This window comes from Temnothorax longispinosus, chromosome 1 (assembly GCF_030848805.1).
Source record: "Temnothorax longispinosus isolate EJ_2023e chromosome 1, Tlon_JGU_v1, whole genome shotgun sequence".
NCBI lineage: Eukaryota > Metazoa > Arthropoda > Insecta > Hymenoptera > Formicidae > Temnothorax > Temnothorax longispinosus.
In genome coordinates this window covers 17,626,726-17,652,158 of record NC_092358.1, presented here as the reverse complement: position 1 = coordinate 17,652,158, position 25,433 = coordinate 17,626,726, and the positions used below count along the sequence as shown (strand labels likewise).

General features: G+C 34.3%; 1 protein-coding gene across 2 annotated transcripts in view; it reads right to left on the bottom strand.

The window, feature by feature from the left end:
- The window catches only part of LOC139812733 (metabotropic glutamate receptor 8), a 176,442-nt gene that overhangs the window by 46,615 nt on the left and 104,394 nt on the right, over nucleotides 1–25,433 (bottom strand). For both annotated transcript variants that reach the window (XM_071777814.1, XM_071777805.1), the window contains exons 5-6: nucleotides 21,036–21,215; nucleotides 14,664–14,833 (exon numbers count right to left, since the gene is read on the bottom strand). In XM_071777814.1, the coding sequence (XP_071633915.1) occupies nucleotides 14,664–14,833; nucleotides 21,036–21,215 (350 nt within the window). The remainder of the gene's footprint in view (nucleotides 1–14,663; nucleotides 14,834–21,035; nucleotides 21,216–25,433) is intronic.

Below are 25,433 nucleotides of genomic sequence, written 5' to 3'. Positions count from 1 at the left end.
TTATGGTGCCCATGTGACCAACGAAGTTTAGTGAGATTATATGCCATGTTGTGATTTTCATTAAGGCAACCGTGTTTTCGGAGGTCAAAAGTAAAATTTTTTGCGCGTCGAAAATTTTAAATACTAGTCGACTTTACATGGTTTTTTTAGATATGGATGATTTTAAATATTATTTTCTCTCCGAATCTCGAGATAAGTGATTTTGAAGAGTAATGCATGCTAAACACGAATCCAGTGAAATTTTTTTATTTTCGTTAATTTGTAATATTTCATGAGCGATCAAACTTAAAATCTATGTCCGGGGCGAAGTCGTCACCAAGCCATATCATGGAGGCTTCGGGCGAAAATCAAAGTCAAAGAAGCAGCAGTGGTAGAATTCCGGCGATGATTTGAATAATATTGTTCTGCGTGTGCTCAGAGATGACAGAGTAGGGCTGACGAGAAACAGTGCATTTCGTGTGACCGTAGGGCACATAAGTGTATGCGCTTTTCTTGTAATTATTTTCCGCCATCGTGTCTTTAATTAATGTTTCCATTTTTCTATTAAAAAATAATTAATAAAATGTATCGTATCATTTTTCATGATCGGAATTATAAATTTTCATTTAAAATTCAGTCCAAGAATGGAGTGACGACTCCGCCCCGGCAATTTTGACATTTCAATTTTTTCTTTGTCGTTTTCACTCTATACAGTTAAACAAAGCGACGTAGACAAAAAATGTCCTTATAAATTTTGTAGCCAAAGGTTTACTCTTTACAACGGTATACCACCTTTTACTAAAATTATTTGTTTTGTTGTTAAAAATCGGCACCGAAAAAATAGTGACGACTTCGCCCCGGTCTTCCCTATGCTAATATAAAATAAGATATTATGGTAAAATATAACCCACTCTATTATACCAAATATTTTTTTTTCATGAAAGAAACTTAAATTTTATTTAAATATTTTATTTAAGGATTTAATTTTATTTAAATTTTCTAATATTAAAAGCCTAAAGAATTGTATAAATAAATTACAATAATATATTATCTACTGCATTTTGTTATTTACATTTAAATTTTAAATACAATATCGTGCACAAACATCCTTATAACAGTAAATAGACATTTTATTCTCCGAATAGTCGCGGACAGTATCTAGTAGCTTTAATGTTGTGTTTCAAACAGCGCTGTGTTCACTTTCAAGATATCGGAGGGCAAGTTATGAAAGTTGGCGACATGTTGTGTGTGGAATAAAGCAAAGCGCGAACGTACGGAGGCCGTCCAGCGATCGATCTTACCCACCGATATATCGAGGTCATGGATTCCGATCGCCACCAGGAATGTAACTATCCACTTCTGCTTCTGCTCTCGTCCGGTAAGAGATAAAGGAAGGAAACGCGAGAAATGTACAACCGAGTCTCTCACCTTTGGCAGAAAGTTTGAACAGTTTCGCGCGGGCTGCGCTCAGGAAGAACCGTGCTACTGTTGTACTATTGATGTGTCGGCAACAAATCGAGAATAACTCTAGGAATACTTCCTGAAACTACATCCGAAATTTTTCGGAGAGTGTACCGTTCGTACATACATAAAGTATATAGATAGCGACAAACGTGGCGTTTGCGAAATTATTTTACGGGTATTTCCTTCGAAAATGGGTCACTGAATGGTTTACGTCTTGCAGACTATAGAATAAAAGAAATGTCGATAGTCACTCCGCAGTTTACACACCGTTAAATTCGTAGTGCCAAATTGAACTCAACTTGAGTCATACATTTTTAACCATTCCTGTAGGTCGTCACTACTCCTATTTAATATGCCGTTAATTTAACTAAAACAATGATAATTTAACTATATAAATGGAGTTAAAATAATACTGTTTTGTGTTAAAATAATAAATTTTGACACACACACTCGTGGTAGTTAAATAACAAAATGTTATTTATCTCAAGGTATTGCATGGTTTAAATTTTTTCCTTTAATATTTAACAGTGCACAGATTGACTCTGATCTTATTTTCAGTAATAATGTGACAAGCTGTCAATTCTCTCATGAGCTTTTATATAGCTTATAAACTTTATGCTACTTTTTTATAAGCTTTTAATATTAATATAATAAATTTTTATGTACGAGTATATACAATTTTACGTTTCATAAAAAAATTTCAGATTTTACTTATTTAAAAGAATTACTACATAAAGTCTCGTTTTTATAAAGATAGTTAAACGTTCTTATAAAGATAATTATAAGTTGTGAAAAAAATGGAGTGTCATATTAAATTCTTATCAAGAAAAAATTGATGCTAAATTTATTAAAAAATCTATACGTTAAAGAAACTATAAAAATAATTTTAAAATTACTTGAATAATGTGCATAATGTTATTTAAAAAATTAAAGATTTAAATTGAGGAAATAAAATAAGCATCTAATTATGGATATCTTGCTGAATTGCACGATAAAAGGATAAAATTCTCATAAAATTCTTCTCCTTTATGAAACCAGAGTGGAATCGTGGCTAATAATAGAATTGCCTTTTGGTTTAATGTTTTTTTTTTGGTTGGTTCTATCTACCTACGATCTCTTTCGGTGAAAAGGCCATTCTTTCATCGAGCTAAGTTACCATAATAAAAAAAAACCTTTAAAGAGTAAACGACGTTCTCTCTATTAACGTATGGTGGCCGGGAATAACACGGGTTATGTGGGGAGGTACATTTCCCAGGTTTTTTCGACGTCGACTCCAACGTTTCTTCCAGGCTTTTGGCGGTTTGCCAAAAATTTCATTGCTCGCGGAAGCACCGTTGGCCGGTGGCGCGGCTCCAAGGTATACCATGTTAGGTGGTTGCTCGATAATGTATCGTTTCCTCTTGAATGTGCAATAAAGTCCCGCCTCGCTTTAAATAGACAGCCGAGCCTTTCTTTCGAGAAGGGAAAAAATTTTCCGTTCGATACATCAATCGGGTAGCAGGTAAGAGAGAAAGAGAGAGAAGAGAGGGAGAGGGAGAGAGAAAGAGAAAGAACAGAGGGGGGAGAGGGAGAGGAAGAGAGAAATCTCGACGCTTCGTGCGTCGACGATGCTGGCCGGAAATCCCTTTCCTCCCTTCGTCGGAAAGCATCCGGTGGATGAACGAAGTTCTGATCGATTAGGACAAATTTTCGCTCGGGCAACACGATGCACATGTGAAACGCGCCGCATGTCGCCAAGTGAACCGTTCAGAATGCGGAGTGTAAGTCGAATAAATGTCACACGTGCCAGTAAACTAACTTTGTACTTAACTATGCTTCTAGCTTACATGCTTTGTTTTGAACAATAGAATACTCTCTAATAGTCGAACAGTGAAATGTCACTCAAAACAAATGAAATGCAAAACGAAAAGTGAAAATTGAGCCTGTGCATTTCGAGTAATTCGTTACTTTGAGAAAGAGAAAAGTTGCGTTATATAAGTTGGAGTGAAATCGCATTCCATTTGAGTGAAAGGGCTCTCCTTTCGAGTGCAGGTCAGTGTATAGGAGTGAATTATGTCACTCTACAATTTTGAGTGGAAAATTTCACTCTGTTAGAGTCATTTATCAGTCGATCTTTAGTAAATCGTGATTCACTATAGCTTTAGAGTGAGATTGTATCACTCCAGTAGAGTAGCCGCTCTAAAAATTTGAGTGACAAATTCACTCCTACCTTATGAGTACCTGCATCTACTCAAATTAGAGTGACAACTCTCTCTTTTGAAGTAACTATCGCAATCACTCTAATTACTAATAGATTAGTGGCAAAACCATTCTATAAGGTTTAGAAAGTAAAGATGGGCTAAAAAAAAAATAATAGGTACTTGCAAAATGATGATACAAGTAATAAGAAAAAATATTTGAGTAATAAGTAACAGGTATCACGTACACAAGATGCAAATTGAATAAAATAGACAAATAGATATACTTTTTATGTACAAGACGATAAACACAATGGCGATTATAAATTTATGGCGATATATTTGTAGAAAAACTGAGAAGGCAGCGCAGCGGGAGCAATATGAGATCTAATTCTAAGAAATTTTCATGGCGAAACTTCGAAATGCCGCAGATACCATTAATTCTTTGCGTGCCGCCTTCGCTTGATCGTTGTTCCTGGGGAAACTAATCACGAGTTGTCTGCGTTCGCAGCGCAGTGGCGGGAAAGTTCTTGAGCGTACAAGTCTCCGGCGCGGCGTTTAACGTTAATCAGAAGTTTCACACGGAGCAAATCCCCGAGAACGCGACGCGGACTAGAGGGTTGAAATACATGTCGTCTTTGAACTGACATGCGCAACACGTGTAAGATACCGATTACCCGTGATCGTCTCTCTCGATAACCAAGGAAAATGGAAAATAACTGACAAGAAAGGTCATACATCACGATTTCGATGGACTTACACGTCACGGCGCAGGAAGAGCACGTCGGCGAACATTTTGCGAATCGCTGCTGAAGCGGTTAAGCTGGAATCAAGTCGCCTATGCATGCTTCCTCGCGTTTTGTTCGCATTTATGTCACTCGCGCGGCCACGAAAAAGAAGAATCGAGCCGAACAATTTCGCAGCATCGACATTTACGAAATAGGAAAAATGAAGCGGCAGAGAAGGAGCGTCTCGTACGTCATGGGATGTCAAGGAGGGAGGGGGGAAAGCATGCAAGACAATTTTGTTGCAATATTGATGCCCGAAGAAAATAAAATAAAAATCGTTCTCGGCACGCGTTTTAATTAATATATCCGATCTGCCAAGTCAGATAAATTATTCGCTATTGATATATGATACTTGCGACTGAAGATATGGTTATTTTAAGAGATAAATGGACCTTTTTATATAATAAAATATATCTTATAAAATATCTTGAAGAAAACTGTCAACCTTAATATAGTTAACCGGCATAATAATCTCAAGTTTTCTTTAAAAAAAAGTAACTTTTAAATATTTTTCGAATTCTTTTCCGTAGAGAATAGAATTTATACAAACTTTATATAAAAATCTTGAATAAAGATTTATTGTAAAACAATACTTTGTCTTTCTATTTATTCTTCTTTCCCCCGAAGAATCACAAGTTCGCCTGTATTTAGGAGACCACGAGACATCCAGGCGACTACGAGACAGCCTCTCCATACGGTTACTAAATCTAAACGATCCACTAGAGTTTCAAGCACTGCTTGTTAATGTGTCGAGATGCTACTTGATACGCGAATACGTGTATCTACATGTTACGTAAAGAGCACCCATCAAGTTATCCACTTTTACGCTGACGACTACTGGAAAATGTAATTTTTAGTGCAAAATTTGCTGAGAGTGACGTTTTACACAGGATTATTTAAATCTATTCTGCACGATTACGCGTGTAAAAAGAAATAGGTAAACTGAATTATCAAATCCATAACGATTTCCTCTTCGAGGGAAATGTCTTTTTCAAGAAGAATATAAAACTAATTTCTTTCTACAGATGTTTAGAGTACACAGAGGAGTCTTTTATTATGAGATAGGTTCCTAGAGTATGAGATAGCGGGATTTTCTGCTAAACTAATATAGGTCCCATCTGTTAATTCCACCATGGACTTATTGCCCTTGGGATAAAATCTATTTAGTGGAAAATTCATTACATGTATTTATAACATTCATTAAATTCATTACATTATTTTTAAATTCTGCCCATCATAGACTTCCGGTCACACAAAATGAACTCGATATCTAATAGGAAACTTTCCTTTATTAATTTTTTATAGAAATGAATTCCCTATAATTATTATATGTATAATGAGTGTACAGAAATAATATACGTCTTTATTTTTTTCTTTTTAATCTCCACTCTGTTTTATTCCTTTTTGATGAACGTTAGCTTATCTTGCTACAGTTTCTATATCAACTGCAAGAGCTTGGTATGTTTTATCGTAAAGTGTTTCTTGCATATCGTACAAGCAGCGAAACCTCCATTATTTCCCTGTTATCGACGCGGGTGAGAAATGCATTCTTGCAACTGCCCGTCGCAGCTACTCGACATTTAATTCGGCGCTGGTTTCTTTGTGCAGTTCAAAGCGACCAGGGATTGCACGATGAATATCAGGCTGTTTTTGCATTTATTTCTTCTTACGGCGAAGAAATAAAGCGCGCTGCAGCTTTCTCAAAGCGTATATAAGACCGCACAACGCGAGACACTGAGTTTTTCTTCCAGATATTAAAAACATCAGAAAATTTCGCGAGACAATCGTCGCGTGAAAAGCTCAGAAAAGTCCCGCGGAGATTAATAATGGTGTCGAGATTGGAAAAAAGAAAAATACCTTTAAATAAAAATAAAAAATTATGACAGGTGTTAGTATAGGTAAAATAGATGTTTGTTATATTCTAGAATAGTAATTTCCTTTTTTTTTAGAGAAAAAGAGAGAAAGGAGGGGGAGGGAGAGGGAAAGAAATAATATAAAAGAACAAATACGAAAACTTATGAAAGAATAAGTAAAATAATATAACAAAACCATAAGTAGAATAAATTCATATAACCTGTTGATCATAAGGCTGTAACTCCGAAAACGTCCATGCTCAGATTTAGGTGAAACTTTGTGAATAGGTTCCTTTTAGATAGAAAACACATATACCAAAAGGATTTTTTGCGACTCCAAAGTTTAGCAACTTTTTTAACATTTTTAACTTACTGTCTCCGCACATACATTTTCCACGCGAAACAAACCAAAACAGCTCTCAAGTAATGTAAACAACTATAAAATCATACACAAAGTACAAATATATTAGTTTATATACTCTGCTGTATACTCTGCTTTACCGAAAAAAGTGGAGCCCCCCGCAGGGGGGCGGAACCTATACTGCCTCCACGCATACACTGTCCACGCGAACCGAGGTTCACGCACACCCCCCCCCCGTGCTTTCGGGGGAGGTGCGGTAGTCCCGAAATAGTTCACGCATACACTTTCCACGCGAACCGAGGTTCACGCACACCCCCCCGTGCTTTCGGGGGAGGTGCGGTAGTCCCGAAATAGTTCACGCATACACTTTCCACGCGAACCGAGGTTCACGCACACCCCCTCCGTGCTTTCGGGGGAGGTGCGGTAGTCCCGAAATAGTTCACGCATACACTTTCCACGCGAACCGAGGTTCACGCACCCCCCCCCCCCCCGTGCTTTCGGGAGAGGTGCGGTAGTCCCGAAATAGTTCACGCATACACTTGGCCCGGCCCGGCCCGGCTAATTTTTTTATTTGTTTTGTATATAAACTAATATATTTGTATTTTGTGTATGATTTTATGGTTGTTTACATTACTTGAGAGCTGTTTTGGTTTGTTTTGCGTGGAAAATGTATGTGCGGAGGCAGTAAGTTAAAAATGTTAAAAAAGTTGCTAAACTTTGGAGTCGCAAAAAATCCTTTTAGTATATGTGTTTTCTATCTAAAAGGAACCTATTCACAAAGTTTCATCTAAATCTGAGCATGGACGTTTTCGGAAGTTTCGCCGATCATAATAATAATAAAAATAATTAGCAGTGTTATCAATCAATATTTATATGTATACTGTATATATGTCGCAGAAATTTCGTGTAATTCGTTTTTTGTGCAAAATCTCTAAAGAAATCTACAAAAACTGGGATATTGTGGAATAAAAAAAAATTATTGATATAAATATAAATCTAATAGATTTATAAATATAAATATAAACTTATTTACAATATCCTAGTTTTTTATGGATTTTATAGGGATTTTGCAAAATAATGAATTGCACAAAATCTTTGCGACATATATATAATAAATTAATTTATTTTTTTACATTATTTTAACTAGGTGTTCGCAATATGAAACAATATGTGCATATAGATAACGTGCAATGTTCCGAATAACGAAAATAGAGCTGATAAAGTTTGATAATAGACGTCGCGTAATATGGTTATATATGTATGATTGATTAGAAACCGAAACGGAAGCCGGATTATTATTTCACCGCGGGAGTAACTCGTTAACCCGTAACTCCGCGTTTTTCGTTCTCGTTATATAGAGAAACGATGGCATAAAATATACAATGCAAAATTTAAATATTACGGTATTTGTCAGCTTTAACAAGGAATAAATACAAATAGTTTTACCGTTTGTAAAAATGAAGTTTTATATACATATTATAGATATATCATTTCAAGTTTTCTCTTTGCTTTAGAAGTTGTTTTTAAAGTCGATATATTTACTTTGAAAATATTATGTTTAAAATGTAATACTTATATTGAATATTATTACATTATATTAAAGTTTTTTTAAAGTCTCGGACGTAAGCGCCTTTGCAGTTAAATCCAAAAATAAAAATTCTGTTAGAGACGAGAAAATCTCTAAACCTTTCATTGCCAATAAATTCAAAGACTATTGGTGCGTCGCCAAGAAGCATTAAATTAGGTTTATGAACGAGACGATTGTCATAATTTATCTTTATGGACGCAAAGAGTGAAACTATATCGAGTGACAAAAAGTTGCAAGTTTCTGGAGAATTTCCAGAGATTCCGCTATAATAGTATTATACATATATTGCTTAAGATATGCAGCGGAAAATTTTATTGCATTACGTGTTTGCATTACGTGTTTGTATTATGCATCAAGAGACACGGTGGTGTCTCGTGCCAAGTGTACGCGTGAGCGAAAGAGCCGCGAGACCGGTATATCTTTTCGCGCAACACAAGTTGAGACTGCACGCGACTTATCGTATCGTTGTAACGGCTGAATTGATTGGATTCTGAGTAGGCTCGATAAAAAGTTGATGGAGAAAATATATAATAAAACTGTCTTTATTTTTGTCCTACATGCGCTATGAGCGGAGATATTGCAGCGCAAAGCTAAAAATTCAGTGATTACATAGTTTGGTCGTCGCCCCAAAAAAATGTTTATTTGTACCATTTGGTGGTAAAAGTCACATTTAGTGTATGCGGCGCACTTCTCTCGTATTAATTAATAATCAGTTATGCAAAATGGCGGACAACAGTGTTAACGCATATACGAAACAGTGAATTATTATAAAGTTTCTTGTGAATAAAGGCGTGAAACCGACGGATATTTACAGAAAACTTCAAGTACGATGATGAGGCAATTAGCCGTGGTAAAGCATTTGAATGGTGCAAACGATTTAAAGATGGCCGTACATCATATCTGTCCATCGCACTACTCGCACATTATTGGAATTTGGCTGGAAGACATTGTCTCGTCCTCCTTATAGTCTAGACCTCGCTCCGGAGCGATTTTCATCTTTTTGGACCTTTAAAAAACTGCTTGGGAGACCAGCATTTCAGAACTGACGACGAGGTAAAACACACTGTTCGATCTCCGGCGGCGTACAGACAAATCTTTTTATGCTACTACTGGTATCCACGCATTAATGAAACGCTGGGGCATAAGTGCATAAATGTCGCAGGGGACTCGGGGACTGTACGTATCGAAAAATAAATGTAGTTTTTACTTCTATAAATGCATTCTGTTATTTCATACTCTTAAAAGTTCCGGTTTGACTTGAACGACTCTCGTAAAAAACTTGTCACTGCTAGACCAAGTGCGGTGGGCACTTTTGCATATAGTAAATATATATATATAAGTATTTTAACATTTTTGTTTAAAACAAGTTTTAAAATGGTTTTAATTTCAACAAATTATAACGATTTTACACTTTTATTATTGTTTTACGTTGTAGAAATTTGACATAAACAAATGAAAATAAATTTTTTAGTGTAAATCTAATTACAACTATATTTTTAAATTAATACTACGAGATTCTACACAGAACTGGCTGTTTTATTTGCAACTAGATAAAAAAATTTATTTTGAAATACATGGTTTGAAACGATTAGATAATAAAAGAAGCAATATTTAATTGCAATAATTCTGCAGTAAGTTACGAGTGCAATGTACTATATTTTTTAGGTAAATACTAACTCGAATACGAAACTCGATCTAATACCTAAAGCTTTGGGCTTGTAAAGGGAAATTTTTTTTTACTAGACTAATAAACTTGATAGATAATAATGGAAGTTTTCGACGCGTAATATTGTGTTGATTACGTGATTTTTTTCCTCTACGTTTCCTCTCTTGTCACTTATAGTTAAAGCAACTGAATCGAGCAGTCTGCTTGTTCCAGTAAAAATACGTCACGCAAAAGTCCGATCGCAGTCGCACACAGTTGGGACGAACTTATGTTTAGTTTTCGACTCTTCGAGGCACGGTTTCTCTCACGTTTTGCTTACTTTCCAATATTTGCTCGACATTGCAAGCCATTCGGTATCGTCGAGAACTTGGTCACCGCGCGCGCGGCAACCATTTTCAACATTGCGAGAAACTTTCCAATAACATTCTATGTTAGGATACATCTTATAATCAAATAGATCGGGACTTTCCGAGGAGAAAAAAATTGAAACACGACGTGCATTCCGACGGACACGGAAGAGAAACATCATATTTCTGCTAAATTTTCTTTAGCTTTATGATGATTCGTTATAGTCTCGACATAAGTAAGTAATAATAAATAATATTTATTTATAATACATTTTAAAAATACTTTTAATGTATTTATAATGCTTAATTTTACGAGTGTAATATTTAATTACTGGCATGATATAAAACACTTTTACAGCAGGAGCTTGTTTTCAACTTTTTTTTCACGACTGCAGAAAAAGAATTATGATAAAATAGAATTTTAGCTAGATTTTTCTAAATTGCATTAAGGACTTAACAACATTTTTTTATTTCTGATGTACATGTATGACTGACATCAGTCTACTCAATGGCTCAATTAACCGAATATATACCGACGATAAAAGAATTAAAGAGGTATGGTATGGTATGTTGGGAAATGCAATATAATGAAAGAATGCTTTTCTGTAATGAAGTACTATGATAGAAATGCAAGAATACCTACTGTGACATTTCTTAATGAAATTTCTGTATAACGTCGCGAATCGTAATAATTGCGTTCGTCATCATTGTCGCTTAATAATTGATTAAAATAGATTTTCAGTTTGCGTGTGTTAAGCGCCGCAACGACGTGACGGTGTAATTATAATCAAAATTTGCAATTGCGCGCTGCTTTAGGTCACAGTTGTCTCCATAATGAATGATTTTCCAGCGGGATTTGAACGATAGCTTATAAGGGATTGCGAATGAAATGCGATGGACGTGCGTGTGCGCGAATATATCATGGTACGCATTCGCGTCGCTATTACCGTATGAATGATTAACAATGTGGTTTTTCGTTGATGTCGTCCGACGATTAATTTTACATTCGTTTATTTTATTCCATCGCTTTGGTAATCATTAATTGAAAGAGGGTCACTAAAATGGATTTTAGTAAAAGATCAACGATATTTACTTAACAATAAAAATAAAACACATACGCTTGATAATACCAAAGCTAAATTATGAATTACACAGCCAATTTTCGAGCAAAAGCAAAAATAGATGTTGGTTTAAATATAAAATTTATTAAATAAAAATAACAATCGTTTACGTTCCAACTGACTTAGTCTTCGTTCTGAGTTAAATCGATATTACATTAAGAGGAATAAGGAAAGATTACGTAGAAATATAAAATTAAAGTCATAAAAGTCATAATTAAATTAATTTGTCAAACGCATTATGTCGAAACAGAGATTGAGAAACAATGACTGATGGTCAATCTTAAATATGGAAGTCAAATGTTAACGGTGATTAACAGTGTAGTTATAAAAAAAAATTATAAGTCACAATCAATAAAAAGTTATAAAAATTTTCGTCGTTGGTAAAAGCGCGAAATTGAAGTTCCATGTTTAAAATAAGTCCAATGTGATGTGTAAACCGACCCATTGGTCACTATATGAAATACAAAAAAACAAAATGACTAACCAGAGGCAAAATATAAATAAAAATGAATGAAAGATTGAAACTTACATAAGTGGTCAATGTGATAAAAAAAGATTCTAACAATCAGCCAAAGGCCTCTCATCTGTATGATGTTGTGTGTGAGACTGACGCAAAACGTAGAGTGATTATTATTATGTCCAGGAAAATAATATAAACAAAATGTTTTTGGATCTCATGTTTTTGTTTTGACTGCATTAAAAAGCTTCCCTGAAAATATCGAGATAAAAGTCGATATTTACTTAAATATAGCCTGGCAACAAACGTACTACATATTCCAAACGATCAAACCGTTTAATTCAGTAAATGCGTAATTTTATTTAAAAATGTTACAAAATTGCTCGTATCGCGCAGAAAATAATTAATCATGCATTAATCACTTGAATCGAGTTTATAGAAGGAATTTTATAAAACAATGTGTATTAAAAAAATTGTATATAAATATAGTAAAGATCATATACTTTTATTGTTAACATTATCAAATTTTTTATGAAAATTTGTGTTTAAAAATGATACGTTTTACTTATAACTTTCAGGAAGAAAAAAAAACTATTGATGAAAATGTAAAAAAAAAACCCCAGTAACAAATCATAGCCATTATTATCACCACGATTTTAACGTCGATTTTACCGCATTGACTTTAATAGTAGATTATTTAGCTACGACGACGTCCGTGTGCTCCTCTTTTCAATCAAATTGTATAGCCAGAATTTTGAATTACCAGCGCGAGCGAATTGGTCGTACGCTCGCCTTCGTTCATCTTCTGTCTAGCTTTAAAAGCTAGTATCGACTTTATAGAACGCGAGATTAATCGCCGTCCTCTTATCTCGTCCGCTCGGTTACGCCCCGATTCGCTTTTAACTGTCGTCGTTGAAATGCACGACCGTTTTCAAAAATCCAACGCTTCAGTCTCTGAACACGCAGATCCGAGTGTTAGATTTTTATCTCAAAGTTTCATTCGACAATTTTATTTTGAGAAACATCATTCTGGAAAAACAGAAATCTGTTTAATCTGATAATGATTATATATGGAAAGAGAATAATATTAAATCGCGTTGGAATGGTAGAGAGAGAATGTCCCTCTTTCGCTGGATCGTAAAAGTTCCTACACGTAGCGCAGAATTCTAAAATTCTTTTTACCTTTTGTTTCGACACCCGTCCGTTCGCACAGTTGTTTTCCTACGTTGATTACGCAAAAGTTGAATAAAGCTCGTTGCCGTAATGCGACGTTTCGTCGTCACCATGATATTTAATTATAGTCGTAATTATATAGCTTAGAACATATACAAACGCGGCGAACGCATGTGCGTTCGAGCGGCCCGTTCCTAATTACGGCTGCCGACTTCCTAATTCAATATTGTTTCTACCGATATCGCATTAGATCTTAGGATAATCGGAAATTACACGTCCCACGTTATCCGCCAATATTACGTCATTATGTACCAGATTTTGACATAGGAATTTGGGGCAAATTTCGCTGCTCGACTGCGTTGTGGCTGTTCAAATATGCATGATCGAGGTTAAATCGATCATAAAATGTGATATTAATTGTTTCAAAAATAATAGTTTAAATTACTATTCTTTATACATTCTTTATATATTATTACATCAATTAAAGAAATTGACATTTAAGGACCGGGCTGGATCTTGGTAGCTTAATATAATAATATTCTATAAATTTTGTATACTTTTTTTTAACTCAGTAACTGCGCGCCGATTTTTTGTCGGTCTTTAAAACACAGCTTTTTGTTGAAACAGTGAATTCACATATTTAAATCGATACTCGATTTAACTTTATGACGCTAATAAACATTTTTCTTAAATTACTGTAAAGAATTTATTGCGAAAAATATTTATCCCAGCCAGATCTTTAAACCTGAGTTTTCCTTTCCAATTCCTTTACCAATTCGACCATTGAGGTATTGGTGATATTTATCGCAATAACCGGTTAATAGTAGGAAAAACATCTTTTTACAGGCGACGTATATAAACAATATTAGCAATTATTAGCATCAAAAAGGAAAATCGATTATCGATTTGAATGTGTGGATTTACTGACAATAAAGAGCTGTGCTTTAAAGATCAATAAAAAATCAGTTTACTGAATTTAGAAAAAATATACATTATGCCGTTCTTTATATATGTTTCATTTTTAATCATTTGAGCCTTTCAAGATTAAAATATACAAAATTCGCAGAATATTATTATTAGACCACCAAGATCCAGCACGGACCTTAAATGGCAATATCTCTAATTGTATACTACATCGGTCTTGTTTTACTTTATTATTGTTTAATATTCCTTACTTCATGTCCACAATTTCCTTGCTTTTGTGAAACGCAGTTTTTTAATGTACCGTCAAACGCAGTTTGCATTTTTAATAAAAGATTGCATTTTTTAATTTAAATATATATATTAAAAATACGTTTTTACGTTAAAATTATACACGTTTCAATATTTTTATTTTCTCAATTTTTGCGTCGGATACGCGTTTCCTTAATTTAACGAGTACAGCGGGAACGTTATATAGTAAAAATAAGTTACACAAAAACTATAATTTGTTCGATGTTTGAGAACGTTTCTCCCAATATAAAACGCAACGGTAGAAAAAGTAAAAAAAAATCATTCCTCTCGCAGTCCAGTAATTCCATTTTTCTGCTGTGTATGCGAAAAAAGAAAATAAATAAAGCGCGAGTACTCCGCATTTTTCATGCGACGCAGATTTCAACAATCGCGCGCTTTTTCCTCACATCATATATTTTATGTAGTGACGACCTTATTTAAATACAACGAAGGCGTACTCGAGATTAAATCCCTCACCTTATGTTATCCTCGTCGACGAATATTATGACTCCCCTGGCGTTGTGCTTCGAGCTCAGCCGTTCAATTATTCTATCAAAGTCCTCAGTCTTGGCGTTTCTCAGGATCTTCTCGCTGACTGCGACACAGATGTTGTACTCCGACGAGAGGGCAATGAAACTGGCGATGCCCTGAAAATAGAGTTTCAGCCGCAAATAAATTGCCCGTCCATCCAATGAGAAATCGAATTTTAGCGATAGTATACGTGCGAGTCTGTTTTCTTGCCAAACAATTGGAATACAGGCGAAAAATACGATGTCTGAGGCGCATCTACCGGCTCATATATTTACATACTCATTTATCATTGACGATAAATCCACGAAATTTGCATGAGATATCGCGGCCATTAAGTAGCAGGCTGTTGTTCGTGGTGCATGAAGAAAATGTAAGGCAGCGGTAAGTTTCTGCACTCTCAGAGAGTCTTTTACATTTTTACAAGAGAAGTTTATTTCGCAGTTTATTCATTTTTTTTACATTTTATGCTAAGTAAACAAATATTGTATCAATTTCAAATGTAAATCTTGAATAAAATCTGATTCAATTTAAATTCAAAAGAATTTGCAGTGCAGTTCTGTGAGATTTGGGACAATTCGATATTGAATTATTGACAGTCTTAAATTAGATTTCGAACAATTCAAATAAATTTTGTTATATCGTATTGAGAATTGAGAGGTTTAGTTAGTTGGACTTAACACGGTTAACATTATAAATTTCCTCTATCGACATAATCTATCCGTGCAGTTGCCAATGTACAATTGTCGAAGCGTCGAGATACGACGCGACAATCACCCAGGATGAGCTCTGCCTGTCTCGCACATTTCTCGCTGAATGGTATATACACGCAAAATAGATACGTCGATCTGGGCTCGTCTGTCTTCGCGATAGCGTCTATGTTTCGTGATATATTTCCGCTGTGTATACGTGGTGGGTGGAAACAAGAAAAGACGACCGAAGAAAGATGTGGGACGCACCGAACTGCAACCGCAGGTGTTATCGGCGTCTGTTTCACGACGTAATAAAAATTGTCACAATTTATTACGGTGCGCCGGATGAAAAATCATCCTCGCAATATCCGTACCCGCGCTACAATAATTATACCGTTCAATAATTCTCGACATTTCCACGATTCCGAATCGTGGATTTTAATATTCCATGGTAATAAATGCAGTACCTTGATTGAAAGTACGTTGATTACATGAATCCTGATTATCCAAATCGACTGAATGCGGAATCACTACCTTTTGTACTTTTTTAATAATATATGTTTTGAAAATATTAGCTTATAGTTCTTACATTTAGTTCTTATACTTTATTTTATATTTAAATCTTATTTAACTTTTAATTATAATATTGCATTAACCTACAATTTTTTTTCCTTAATACAATCAATTAAATTTTTGATTATTTAAATTTATCTTTTTCATAAATTAATACAAATTTAGTTATACGTGTCTATTGCAGAAGTTTCTTTAAAGAAAAATTCAAGAAAATTGTCTCTTTATTTGATTTTTTAACTTTATTAAATATTTTAATTTTTATAAAAAATATTAAATAACAACTGTAAATCTTAGAGCAATCATTAATTTCCCAATGTATCTTATTTATTTACAAATTTCTGTCTACTGTTATTCGATGTCATTGCAATAAATGAGCCTGCAAAGCTCTTATTTCTTTGACAATGACCAGGAACTAATTTTCTATAAGATTAAGACTTTCTTTTATCGTCTATCGTAAGAGTGATTAGCTAAGAAAGCGGAAATTGGTGAGACTACCCGACACCCGCTGTGAAATAAAAGGTTACAATTGTATTAAAGTTAAGTCTTCTTCAGTTACAATACATTCAAGTACAATCAACTTTGCTGTACTATTCACTCAGTTATGCGAAAAGTGTTGGCGTAAATTTTCCGAGTTCGCAAAAACCGTTTTATTTTTAGTGGCTCAAAAAAATGAAACTTTACGGTATATATCTCAATGTGCGTGCAATAAAATAAAATTACGGGCAAATTAATTGCGAAGTTAAGCAAAAAGATCCAATTAATGTTTCTATGAACCGGTGAAAATTAATCTCAATGTCACAAGAAAAGAAAAATTTAAAAAAGTAGAAAGAAGTCAAGCGAGGAAATGCGATAGAAAATTAAAAAATATCGATGTAAAGATGCAATCTGATTCTCATTGCGAGTTTATTTGGCGTACTATAAAGAAAAAGATTGACAAAGAGAGAAAAAGATAAACGATATAATTATTCGGGAAATAATACTGAGTTGTTATGACAAGATGTTGTCTTATCGGCCGATTTTCTTAACAAAGCTCGCTTTCCTCAACAATTGGTCGCACTTGACCTTATTCCTTTCTATTTCTACGCGATTCCGATCTTTTTTTAGACATCTCAAGGTGTATTACGAGCCACATTATACGTATTTGCGTCTAAGAACGATTTTGCGTCTCTGATGGCCTAAAATTACGAACGATTTTATTTCTGGACAATTTCTTTAATTTAATAACAAAATATTTTTTCAATTAATGATTAGTCTTATTATTAATTGCAAAATAAATTTTAAATAAGAGTTGGAAATAGAACACGCGATTGTTGCAAAAAGTTTTCTCTAATCGCGATCTTTTTCAGATCCAATTTGTACGATACGCGCCGCACTTCTCGTTCTTTAATTTGCGATAAATCGTCTTATGCACTTTATATCCCGCGTCGGTGTAAGGACATTAACGAAGCTATATTCGGTGTAATCGTTTTACGCGAGCTTATGCTCGTTTAAATATGCACCGCATTTGCAACAGCCGCAGCTGTGCTGTGCGCCCAACATTTAGCGAAAGAAACGACTCATAAATTTCAGCTTAAAAGCCAGAAGGAAATGTAGGCGTCTCATTATCTCCTTGACCACTATCGTATTTTGTGTTTTAGCGGTTTCATGTATTTTTTTCAAATTTTCGAAAAGGCCGCGCATTCATTACCGATTATTATAAATTTTAATTATTTATTTCGTTATATTATAAACTTTAATTTTTCCTGTACTTATATACTTGACACAACCGCGAATTTCGCCGAAATTGAAGTCCCTTTCTTTGGTATATCTATTTTAACGACATAGTATATTGTTTAAAATATAGACAAATATATCCTTTTATGTAAAATACCCTGTTAATACGTCAGTTAATTTACTGTGTAATTTACTTCACATTCATAGATTGACAATTATGCGGCTTCGATATTTCGAAACGAGATCAACATAGTGAACTAACTCACGCTGAAGTAATTGCCGAGCTATTATGATACCTGATAATGATTAATTAGGCTGATCACTGATACCGGTTTAATTGCTCGGAATGCAATTACTATCATACCGTCTGGAGTCATTCCGAGAGCGCGCGCGCGCAGCGTAAGAGCGGAAATTCACAAACGTCGTGTCGGCAAATTTCTACGTTCCGAGACACGGAAGACACCATTGTCGCGAGCATAATCGTCATAAGGTGGCTATTTCACTAGCATAATTGGGCCATAAAATCGTACCTCGATCAATGTTCGCGGCGAATATGAATATATATATTCTTGTGTGGCGTTCCTCAACGCAGGAGAAATTATGGGTATATTGCTGGTTAACGAGTTATCGCACCCCCCTTGAATTATTATATTTGCTCGTTCGTTCATTACGTGGTAATAATATCGAACAATATTGGAATTTCAATTACTAGGAGAAACGCGTCTATTCAAACTCGTAATAAAATATACCACTAATAATTGGCGATTAATTAAAAACAAATTTGAACATTGAAAATTATCTGGTGTAAAAAATCTAAAAATCTGTACTTTTAGCTTTTTGCTTTTCAATATATTAAATTCAGAAAATTTTATTTCCCACGTCTTTAATTTTTTAAGTATCAATTTATATTTATGGAAAGATAATAAAATAAGACCCTCGTATTCATATTTTTTCCTTATCTTTCTAGCTAAAATCTTATAGATCCTAACTAATTTCTTCCACAAAGTTTGCAATTAAGGAACGAAAAATTCAAGAAGCGTGGATACTGACCAAAAAAAGTTTTGCTTTCTGCAATTTTTGTAAGATTGGATTACTCCGGTAAATCTCTTCACGCGGAATCTCCGCCGCATACTAATCGCCTAATTTAAGCGGCGGATAGCGTTTTAACATCAAGTTTTCTCGCTTGATAGCGCAATTAGTTTCATCTTCGCTTGTTAACGCGGTCGTACATAACAATCTCATATCATAATTATCATTGTTATAATAACTGTTATTTTTAACGTAGCATTAACGTTATTGTACGTCGCAATTTTACGAAAGAATGCAATTAAATCTTATATTATACGTGAATATCTCATTTTTATCAATTAGTGATATAATAGCAGATTTTAAACATAATTTGTGTCAAAGCATGATTTAGTAGAACTATATTTAATAATCAAAAAATGACATTGCAATAACTGGAAATTTCGAATTTTGGTAGTTTAATCGTAATTTGAAACATGTAAAATACGTACGTGAAGGATTTACTGTGCGTGTGGTTATTGCAATACCTATTCAATTATAATCCCTCAAAAGAAATATATTTATAATAGATACGTACAAATATGCATGTAAAAAATTTAATAAAATCATTAATAATAATCGATGTAAAAGCATTTTTATATTATTTCCATACATAATTACATACCTAATCAATATAATTTTTTTGCTAAATATTTTTGCGAAATGCAGTAATGAAAAAATCGTATGACGTTTTTACAAAAAATACCATATTCTGCTGTTATTGGATATACTTTTCTGCTGTTATGGGATATATTTTTTTGAGACGGAAAATGTGCGTATAATTGAATCTAACAAGAGAAGTGAAAGACAGTTCCAAACGTTTGATGGGCTTCGGATACGTTGTAGAGTAACGAAAAATAACAGACACGTACTCTTTTTATTGGCTTCGAAGCATGTTTAGGAGTTGAAACAACCCCTCGAGAGAAATTCCATATATTTGATTATCGAGTGAATATCTCTGAAACCGTCAAGTATATAAAAAAAGTAGGGAAGACCGGGGCAAAGTCGTCACTATTTTTTTGGTGCCGATTTTTAACAACAAAACAAATAATTTTAGTAAAATGTGGTATATCGTTGTAAAGAGTGAACCCTTGACTACAAAATTTATACGGAAGTTTTTGGTCTACGTCGCTTTGTTCAACTGGTATAGTGTGATAAAACGACAAAAGTGCAAAAATTGAAATGTCAAAATTGCCGGGGTGGAGTCGTCACTCCATTCTCAGGCTGAATTTTTAATTGAAAATTCATAATTCCGATCATAAAAAACGATAGGATACATTTTATTAATTATTTTTTAATAGAAAAATAAAAACATTAATTAAAAACACAATAGCGGAAAATAATTACAAGAAAAGCGCACACACTTATGTGCCCTACGCTCGCACGTTTCTCGTAGCTCTATTCTGTCATCTCTGAGCACACACAGCACATATTATCCAAGTCCTCGCCGGAATCCGACCACTGCTACTTCTTTGACTTTGATTTTTGCCCGAAGCCTCTATGATATGGCTTGGTGACGACTTCGCCCCGGACACAAGTTTCAAATTTGGTCGCTCATAAAATATTAGAAATCAATGAAAATAAAAAAACTTCACTGGATTCGTGTTCAGCATGCATTACTCCTTTAGAATCACTTACTTTGAGATTCGGAGACACAATAATATTTAAGATATTACAAATTTTTGACGCGCAAAAAATTTAACTTTTGACCTCCGAAAACACGTTTGTCTCGATAAGAATCACAACATGGCACATAATTTCACTAAACTCCGTTGGTCACGTGGGCACCATAAGTCGCGTTTACAGTATTAATGGCGAGTTCACACAACATACAGATTTCGAGATAATTACAATGACGATTCCGCCCCGGTGACGACTTCGCCCCGGTCTCCCCTAATCATGTATTTAGATTTTTTAGTGTTATATTTTTGCAAAAATAACATTAAAGGGTGAAAGTATGTTAAAATATATAAATACCTATATATAATACCTATGTGGTTACTATTTAATATTGTAACCTTTTTGTCTAAAACATTTTTTTTCATTCACTTGTAATCAAATATACCTGTAGAATTTATTTCGAGGGGTTGCTTCAATTTCTAACATACTTCGAAGCCAATAAAAAAATACGTGTCTGTTATTTTCCGCTACTGTACAACATATTCAAAGCTCGTCAAAATCGATGAGGGACAGTTCGAAACGTTCCTTTTGCAAGTAAACGTCAACAACGATCATTCTTACATTTCGTATTACCTCTCGCAAATTCAGCTACACTTACCTTCTCACCGTATTCGCCTTCTACAGCAACCGTGGAAACATATTTCCATCCAAGCAGATGGATCACCTCGACGATTGCCTGCGCCTGAAAATTATCCGGCGGCACCACCCTGCTGAAGTACTCGAACCGGCCTTTGTCCGAGAGTTCCGTGCTGGTGGAGGCGTAACTTATTTGCGGTATCTGCAATCACGTTACCGTACAAACTAGAAAAACTGAAAAATATACACCTCTGTTTTTACACATAAATCTGAAAAATAATTAACTGCGGCGGAAGAGAAGCGAAGAGCAGCGTAAATATATTTTTCATCGTGATTACCATTTAATATTCACAGCGATGTTACTGAATTTTATGCTGCGTGTCGTATCATTTACTGAAAAGAGCTTGTACATGCGTATAACACACCTGTTTTTTTTTATGCAGTGGCTATAAATAAACGTATAATAATATTTTATTAAATAATATTATAAAACATAATATTATTTAAAATATTATTCAAAGTTATTTTTTTCTTTACATTACGATACTCATTTAAGAGATAAAAATTATATATAAAATGCCGTGCAGAGGTATACGCGCGTGTACAAAGGTTAATATCCCGCGCGTTTGACGCGCGACCCTGTTTCTCGTCGCGGATACGAATAAGAGAGACCTCCGTAACTTTGCAGCATCTGTGCAGGCAGCATCGCGAATCTAATAATCTCTCGTGCCTTGTTGGAAGCGGCTAATTCTGCGTCACCCTCTCTCCCTCGGGCTCTTCTTTGGTCGCGACGGAGTAATTCCATTTTTGCACAAAGAGCATGCGTTCCGCCGAGATAGTTTCCTGTTCATAACATTGTTCCTTAACAGATGTTATTGTCATTATCACGCGTCCTTATCGCGGCTACAGCCCCGGCGTATGTGCGAGGCGAGCGACAATGACGTGCGAAAGCCGCGCCCGCATTGTCACTTCCCGTATTAATTTGCATCCATTTGTTTCGGTGGTTACCGTTGCAAAACTATTGACGTGACGTATATTAATTAGCTGCGAGAATGATCGATCGAAATTATACGTTACGAGTCGGGTTGATGACACGAAAAATTGTAGACTAGAATAATAAGAAAGAATAAGCGCACGATGTATATGTATGAAAATCGATACGAAGCTTTTATGTTCTGTTAAATCGGAAACATTGCTAATAAAATTAAAGTACGTTTATATTTTTATTTAATTATTGCTATTGGAAGGTAAATAAATATAATTATTAGATTATTCAACAGTAATTTGCCTGTAATTTGCAATAACATTTTTTTGCAACAAATTGCAATTTATATAATTTATATAAGTGTAATTGTATGTCTATAATAAATAATAATATATTTTGAAAAAGAAAATATACTTGATTCATGAAAGCAACATTTTGTTTTCTTTATAATTGAAATTAAAATTGTAATACATACATATATTAAAAACGTAGGTTGTACGCTAATTTCACGAATAATTTTGAAAGATAACATTGTAATATAATAATAGCAATGTTCAATTATGTGGTATTAATTATGTAGTATTCTAATATTTCGACAATCAGTGAAATTGTAATTTTATTCAAATTCACTTATTAACTATTAAATGAACATTTTTTATTAACATATATAAAGCTTTCTTTCTGGTTGTACCTTTGAGGTGTAAATTTTCAAAATGGTGTTTCCTTAATTAATTAAAAATCTATTTATGCTTTCATGTATTTCTGTTAAAAACAAAATTATTTCAGTTTTTCGCATGGAATACCGAATGCAATTACACGAATGGTGCTCTCTTAAAGTCTAAAACGCGCCTGAATAGATTCGCATCGTGTAGCTACTATGTTACCGAGGATTAATGTACTGTGATTTGCAAAGGTTTCTCGGTTACACGCTGACTGGAATTAATTAGTTAATTATTGCCTTCAAAGAAAGACAGAGAAAATACAAATCGTCGCTGCTGTTACCAACGAACGCAGTTAATGATTATTGTTAAAGTTCTCGTCGCTCATTTAATGCCAGATGTGGCTGCTCAATTCTTTCTTTTTAAATTGAATAAGCTCTCATCAAGTGGGAATTTGTGAGGAGGATTACATTTACAACTAAATACGTGACACACGAAAGATATTTAATTTCATAAACTACCGCCCAAAGATATAATTACTAATTAGGACCTTTTAATTAGGAGAGACCGAGATCAATAGAAACGGTTTGATGTTACGATGACTAATTCCCAACCGGTAGCAATTAGATCTCTACTCAATACAGCCGTCTCGTTTTGTAAGCCATTTGGTACGTCATTTGCACGGGGGCTGTAATTTCCATAATAGAGACGAATCCGTACATGGGAATTCAAACCCCCGCACGTCGAAATAAATATCATCGATACTCTCTAAATCTTATAGAGTAGTTTCGCCACTAAATATATCAGAGCGATTGCAATAGTCACTCCAAAACGTGTAATTTTATTACTCATTATGCGCGCAATTTACTCGACCTTTTGAAGAAAACGAGAGAATTTATTGGCTAATGTATTTTAATGTATCCCCTAATAAAGACGCGTCTAGTTATGTATGTATTAAATATGGTTAAGCTCAAACCTAAATCAATATGTGATAGTGGCTCATAATTCTATGTAAATTATTCACTCACACTCCCCATTACAATTTAGAGTTTAATTGATTTTGGACTCAATTAACGTTTTGTCTCCCCGCGCTGCGGTCACAACCGTGTCACGGCCAAAATTCAGAACACACATATCTGCCTAAATGATTTAATCGATGAGAAATAATTCAATATACTTTTCAAAGATTATATTTATTACACGAAATACCTATAAAAGATCAATGAATAGGAAAAAAAATATTACAAGACTTTTAAGTACCATCAGCGAATACATTAAATACAATATTAATTACCATGTGACTAAGATAATAGTTGCAATTATCTAAAAGATTAATGCTTTGCATTTATTAATAAATAATTTATACTCGAAGAACACTCAATTTTCTGCACAAAATGCTCAACATGAATTTCAGAGACAGTTCTCTCTCTTTTGGAGCCTCACTACATTCCCTAATTAAATTACTATCAATAATCTTGGCGCGCCTTTCTACGGCGATTTTCAACGTTTTCGACGGAGTGATGCAATAAACGGCTCATTGCAATTCCAATGAGCGGAGTTGCGATTTGCGGCGCGATGCACAGCTCGCCGTCGGAATCGATTCGAACAATTAAAGCTGCTCGACAAGAAAAAGAATTGAAATGAATGAATTAACGACAGTCGGCCAAATAAATAGGACGTTTTATGAAATGTGAGTCGTTATGTAATTAGTCGCCAATTTATCTCTCACGGCGTATTGATCAACGTCAATATATGGAACGATGATGCTGAATAGAAATTGCAATATATACGAGATCCGAAGATAAAATAATTTCAAGTTTATTATTTGAGAAAAGAAGAAAATATAACAGATCAAAAAGATAGATTTATCACTATTTATTCATGAAATTATTGAGAGATATGGCGCATTCGACTTAAATTTAAGAATGCTGGAGATGAAATTAATAAAAGGGTCCTAATATCAAAGTGTATCCGGAGAATTACAAGTAAATATTAGTTTCATAAATTTTCAAAATTTTCAATTTATATTCTTAGCTACATGGAGGTATATAATATAGAAAATAATAAGATCATAAAAGACGATAGCTGGCTCAATTTTCAGGTTTAAAAGAATTGATTCGCAAGCTTATATAAGAAATTGAAATGTAATCTTATTTTTTGATAGTTTTCTTTATAATTAAAATGATACTAATAAAACTATAATTAGTATTGTTATTTCCGTACGCTTGCTCTAACACGTTAGGATTAATCGTGTCTTAATTATCTCTCGTTATATTGACTCTCAAAGACTTTCAAATTTGCTTTTTACTATAGGCAATTGACATAATACGAATATGCACGTGGCACAAAGGGTTAATTGCGCCCCGCGGCGTACAAAGGAAAAGCATCGCATAACTATCGAGTGCAACGAGCGGGTTCATACCGGGTATTCTAACGAACGAGTTACGTTTGCTATGTAAATTGAATGCGACGCGCGCGAAGGTTTGCGATGTGGCGAAGATTAACTCAAGTTGAATAACGAGTAAAATAACACACGGCCATTCTTCTAACGTTTCAACACGTAAAGGTCTAAGTTTTTTCCATAATGCATGCGTTTCGCAATAATTGCACAGTTTGGTAATTATAAAATTTGCAAACTCGTACGTGCTATGATGTAACGTAATAACGGTAAAAACTTCTCGCGAGATCGGTAATTATTTCGCGATAATGTTGCAATAATTAGTACACCTGCATGATATTGCATTGAATTTAATAACTAAAGTGGGAGTAAATACCA